Raw genomic sequence first — 6,000 nt, forward strand, 5'->3', positions numbered from 1 at the left:
CTTGTGAGGCAGGTGGAGCTGAGAGAGCTCTGAGAGAACTGTGACTGACCCAAGGTTACCCAGCTGGCTTCATGTGGTGGAGTGGGGAATCAAACCCAGTTCTCCAGATTAGAGCCTGCCACTCTTAACCACTACACCAAACTGGTGGATGGGTGGCTAATGGGTGGATACCAATTCTTTTTATGGGAAAGGATGTCAGCCTATATTAATCTCCTACTAGATGACAAGAAGTCACTTGCCAGGCTTCTTTAAACAGAGATCTTGAAGAAACAGTAGATCACTGGGGGACATGCGGCAGATTCCTCTGTCCAAACTATGGCTTCAGCCGTGGTGCTCTGCAGAAATGTGTGGTCTCGATTCACTGCCCTTCTAGTTGAAACCCGTCAAAAGATTGATGATCTGCTCTTTGAGGGTGCTGCCCTTTTTTCTGCCAAGTTATGGATGATGTCCTCTCACAGTTCAAGAAAAACAGACAGCCCATTCTTTCAGCATCTCTGCACCTCTGTTGCAGTCTCATCAGAGATCTTTTGCAAAGCCTCAGTATCATCCGTACAGCCCCTGTCAGCCCTCACAGTTGTACCACCACACACAGTATCCTCAACACAGGGTTTTCCAGTCACACCAGCAACAGGCCAGGCGTAGACCCCACCACAGATCCAGACCTCAGGGGGAGCAGCTACAGCAACAGTCCTCCAAGGATGCCTCACCTGGGCCAAAGGGCCCCCTTCTAACTAGGAAACCGGCTGTTGAGAGCTCAGCCTTTCTTTTTAAATAGATTGGCTAATTTCTACCTCATTTGGCAACGCCTGACATCTGATTCTAGGGTGCTAGCTATTGTTCACTTAGATTATCATTTAGAGTTTGTAGAGCTTCCTTCCTTAGAAATCCCTCTGGCTGCCTTAGGTAATACCATGCCTGAACTTGGCCTTGAGTTGGAAATCTTTTATTCAAGGGAGCAATAGAGAAACTTCCCCCTTCCGACACCTCTAAAGGTTTCCACTTCAGATTCTTTCTAGTCCCTAAGAAAGACGAGGGTCTCCGAACTATTTTAAATCTTTAACCATTTCCTGGGAGTGAAAAAATTTAAAATGTTAACCTTTTTCTGTTGTGTTGCCTTTCTTGGAATTAAATTCATGGTTCACTGTTCTACATTTGAGGGATGCGTGCTTTCAAATGCCTAGTTTTAAGTTTCTGGGTACTGTATGCCAATATACTGAGCTTCCATTTGGACTCACTACAACCCCATGTGTGTGTACAAAATGTATGCCATGGTGGTGGCACATCTTAGATCCCTGAGTTGTATTATTTACCCCTACCTTGATGACTGGCTGATTACTGCCCCCTCCAGAGATCACCTTTTACAGAATGTCTCATTGATCCTTGAAACGTTAGGAAACTTGGGTTTGATTATTTATTTTGAAAAATCCAGGCTGATGCCTGCCCTTCAGGTGTCCTTCATCAGCTCCCTCCTAGACTCCTCAGTAAGAGGGTTTACTTGCCCAAGGATAGAGCAACCGATATAAGGGCCATGATGATAGCGTACATATCCAAGAATTGCAACCAATCAGCTCTCTTTTTCCAGAAGCTATTAGGCCTTATGGCCTTCATGGTGGTGACTGTCCCTTATGCACCCCTCAGAATGAAGCCCCTTCAGAATTGGCTTGTTAGGTTAAATTTCACTAGACACTCTCAGGGGCAGACGTTCTCCTTACCATGTTTTCTGGTGTGATAGTTGCAGTAGTGGCTGGCTGGGGTTAATATTTCCACAGGGGTCCCCTTCGGTCAACAACAGCCTTAGGTGACTATTACCACTGATGCTTCACTAAAGGACTGGGGTGCATGTTGTGGCCCCTTTTCAGTACAGGGCAGGTGGCTTCCCTCCAAGAGGACCTTACATATTAATCTGTTAGAGCTGTGTGCTATACAATACGCCCTTAACTCCTTTTCAGTTTTTGTCAGACACAGAGTTGTCCAGATCCAGGCAGACAATACCACAGCTATGTCTTATATTAACAGTCAAGTGTCCCTCTCACTTTGCCAAGAGACAATCAGCATTTGAGAACTGGCTATCATCCTGGAGGTTTTGCTACAGGCCCTCCACATCGCATGGTCTGAGAATACCAGGGCTGATGAACTCAGCTGGATGAGCAGTTCAGACCACGAGTGGTCCATTGCTTCAGACCATTACTGGGGAACACCAGAGGTAGACTTGTTTGCCACAAGGAGCAATGCCAAGGACAAGAGGTTTTGCTCCAGGGAAGGAAGCGACCCTTGGTCAATGGGGGATGCATTCCAGATCAGATGGCAGGGCTCCCTATTCTACACCTTTCCCCCTATTCCCTTTGATTCCCAGGGTACTGGCCAAGATTTTAGCAGAGCATACATGGTGCATACTAGTCACCCCATTTTGGCCAAGGCAGACATGGTTTCAAATGCTGAGGTTAGCCTCCCAAGGGAGATTCCTACACTTCCCTAGAAACCCAGACCTGTTACATTGTGGCCCCACTCTCCATTGCGAGGTGTGGGATTTGCACCTGATGGCATGGCTATTGAACCCCCCAGGCTGGGGTTTTTGGAGCAGGTTGCAGAGGTTCTCTTAATGCTAAGAAGCCTTCTACTAGATCTTTGTATCCCAGCAAATTGAGGTGTTTCTTTATTTGGCAGTATCTAAGGGCGTAGCTGCTGATTCTTACCCTCTGCCTTTTGATTACCTGTGGTCCCTTAAAGGCATTTGTTCTCTCTGTCTCTTCCACTAAGGTACATTTGGCAGCCACATCTGCCTCACATGCGCTGGTGGAAGGGAAAACCCTGTTCTCTCACAGGTCTTCTCATTTATTCCTCAAGGGCCTGGCTAATATGTTTCCGGCTTCACCGCCCATAGTCTCCCAGTGGTCGTTGTTTTGAAAGGGCTCCTACTTAGCTACAATAAATATCTGGCCTAGGCAAAAGCCAAAGAACTTCTTTATCACACGATGGGACAAGCAGAAAGTTATAATTCAAAACATTCAAGTTCAAAACATTCTGTGCCTTTTGGGATATATGGCCTCTACTATGGCAGTCCTGCCTTTGGCTAGGTTACAGATGCGACCCCTGCAGCTCTGGTTTCTGTCTTGTTATAGAACTGGGTTTCATGCCCTGTGGCATAGATATTTTATTCCCAGACCTATCGTACATTCTTTATTGTGGTGGTGTTCTCTGGATAATTTATCCCAGGAGATTTCCTTTGGAGTTCCTGACCATGAGGTTGTCCTAATACAAACGCTTTGCTCTTGGATTGGGGCACCCACTGTGAAGGATTGTTCGCTTGGGGTACTTGGTGGGAAGATGTGAAGCTGCTGCATATTAATATTTTAGAATTGTAAGCAGTTCATTATGCCCTTAGTTGTTTTTCAGATATCCTTCAGAACCAATCCATCCTTGTCCAAACAGACAATACAGATACAGTGTTTTATTTAAACAACCAAGGGGATACCAGGTAGTGCCCTGTTGCAGGCCATATTTGATTATTAATTGCACCTGAAAACGAAGGGCCTGGCGTTTTTCTCTCTGAAGGTTCACCTGGCTGCTATCTCTTGCTATCACAAGGGAATCGTGATCAGACTTCTCCCATCATTTGTCCAAGAATTTTCTTAAGGTGCTAGGTAATCTTTGCCTGCCCCGGGATCCTTTAGTGCCCCAATGGTCTCTATCATTTGGGCTAGCACAGTTAATGCTCAAGCCTTTTGAACCTCTTGCTTTGTGTTCTTTGGCAGAGTTTTCTATGAAAGCGTGTTTCTTCTGCCAGGAGGATATACGAGTTAGTGGCTCTTCAGATTGAACCTCCATTTATGACGTTTTTTCCTGAGAGGGTAATACTTTGCCCTAGTCTTAGGTTTCTCCCTCAGGTAGTTTCCAGGTTCCATTTATCTCAAGATAATTATTTTGTCCAAGTTCTTACCTTCACCGAACTCTGAAAATGAGTGCTCATTGCATTCTTTAGATGTTGGAAGGGTGTTATTATTTTACCTCAAGAGAACACACAGGGATAGAGCCCTGTTTATTTACTTTAGTGACTCTAAAAGAGGTAGGAGAGTGTCCTCTCAGATCTTGTTCCAATGGATTGTCAGAGACATTAGAGAGTGTCATGATCGGCCCAGGCTACCATGACCTTTGAACATTCACACCCATTCTACTAAGGCAATGGCTTCTTCAGCAACTTTCCTGGATGGAGTGCCTTTGATGGAGATTTGCAGAGCTGCTACCTGGTCATTGGCATTCATATTCGTGCGTCGCTATGCTTTGGATATGCAAGCGAGACGAGAGGCTCAAGTGGTTCTCATTTGCTGTTCAAGGGCAGAAAGCATGCCCCACCTCCTGGTGGGTAGCTTGCTAGAATCCTCATGTGGGACTGCACAGAAGATTAATGATGAAAAGAGAGTTGCACTTACCTGTAACTATTGTTCATTGAGTATCTTCTGTGCAGGCACACATACCCACCCTCTTGCCCTGCTCCATCGTCTTGCTTCAGCAGCGCTAGAGGTACTGGGGGGGGGGGGTGCTGCTGTGCAGGGACACATGATCTCTGGGTGGGAACAAGCTTCTGGCTCCAGCGCGCAGCACCCCTGGGAGGCAGGCCTGCTCATGTGCAGTCCCCATGTGTGCCTGCACAGAAGATACTCAATGAACAATAGTTGCAGGCAGCCCTGTTGCCAGAAATTTTGGGTTGGTGGGGCATGGACAAATTTTGTGGGGCAGCAGGGGAGGGGGAGGGGGGAGGAAGGAGAGGGGCAGCCACATGCCTTTCTTGATCTCCAAGTGGTGATTTTGCCGCTTGGAGATCAGGCATGGGCATCCCCTGCTAGGAAACCCCTTAAATGCTGTTTTTCTAGTGGGGGCTGCCTGCGCCTGATCTCCAAGCTGTGAAATTGCTGCTTGGAGTTCAGGAAAGGCATGCAGCCAGCAGCCGTCCCTCTCCCTCACCTCCTGCAAGATTTAAAGGGCTTGCTAATCAGTTGGAGGGCCTTTTAAATCTTGGAGGAGGAGAGGGAGAGGGGCAGCTGCAAGATTTAAAGGGCCATCCAGTGAGCCCTTTTCATGTCATCTGGCAAATGTGAAAATGGAGCTCTCTCTCCAATTTTCCATGAATGGGGGTGGAGCTCATATTGCTGCTAATATCCATTGTCACCTAGCTTCCAGATCACCTCAGCAGTATGCAGAAAAAGTGCTGATTGATTATAGGGAACCAGTAGCTTTCCCTTGGAATACCTGATGTTCAGCTTTTACATGATACTGGTTTTTTTTCTATTTATTTGAGTAGCCCCAAAAGTTTTTCAAGGCCCCTTCCCACCACTGTGTAGCTAGAACTCTAGCATGTAAGGGTCTCACTGTACAGTTATGAAGAAGTAAGAGAATAAAAGCCTCCACAAGGGATGTATAGCTTGCCACAAATAGTTTGAAAAGAGTCTTTCTGGCATATGATGTATGTCGGTGAAAGAGGAGGTGGTCTGCAAAAATATTTAAATCAAAATGAGGGTCCTTGGATTGCTTTGGCTTAAGAACTGCATGTTCTTTTCTTAACCACCTCTGGAAGAGGAAACCTAGTTCCAACTAGGGAAAACTTAGTTTCTGTTTTCTTCAGTGCATCAGGAGGTCTTTCTTTTTAATAGTCATATTTTATTAATTTTTGTGGCAGGGGAATGATGTCATGGAGGAAGAGGATGGCTCCCCCACGCAGGAAGATGGTAACAGAGAATGGACAATTACTCCTTGTTTCATGTTGTTTGATCATATTTCTTATCTAGCTGACAGTATTCACAGGGGAAAGGGGGAGTGGGTAGGTTCTGGGCAAGCTGCCTTGCCCTATTTATTGAATGTCTATCTAATAGGAAATAGGAAGGTGTCCATAGAATAGGACAAGATTCACACAAGATAGCAAAGAAAGCTTCATAGGGGAAATGTGAATGGATGGCAGAAAACAATAAGTGGCTTATTTGTAGTCAAAACATGGAGTTCAATTTTCCT

General features: G+C 45.9%; 1 protein-coding gene across 1 annotated transcript in view; it reads left to right on the forward strand.

The window, feature by feature from the left end:
* The window catches only part of RNF157 (ring finger protein 157), a 66,013-nt gene that overhangs the window by 40,574 nt on the left and 19,439 nt on the right, over positions 1-6,000 (forward strand). The window contains exon 16 of the mRNA XM_015414440.1: positions 5,672-5,720. Within this exon, the coding sequence (XP_015269926.1) occupies positions 5,672-5,720 (49 nt within the window). The remainder of the gene's footprint in view (positions 1-5,671; positions 5,721-6,000) is intronic.

The sequence above is a fragment of the Gekko japonicus genome, unplaced genomic scaffold (genome assembly GCF_001447785.1).
Source record: "Gekko japonicus isolate JY-2015 unplaced genomic scaffold, Gekko_japonicus_V1.1 scaffold277, whole genome shotgun sequence".
Taxonomy (NCBI): Eukaryota; Metazoa; Chordata; class Lepidosauria; order Squamata; family Gekkonidae; genus Gekko; species Gekko japonicus.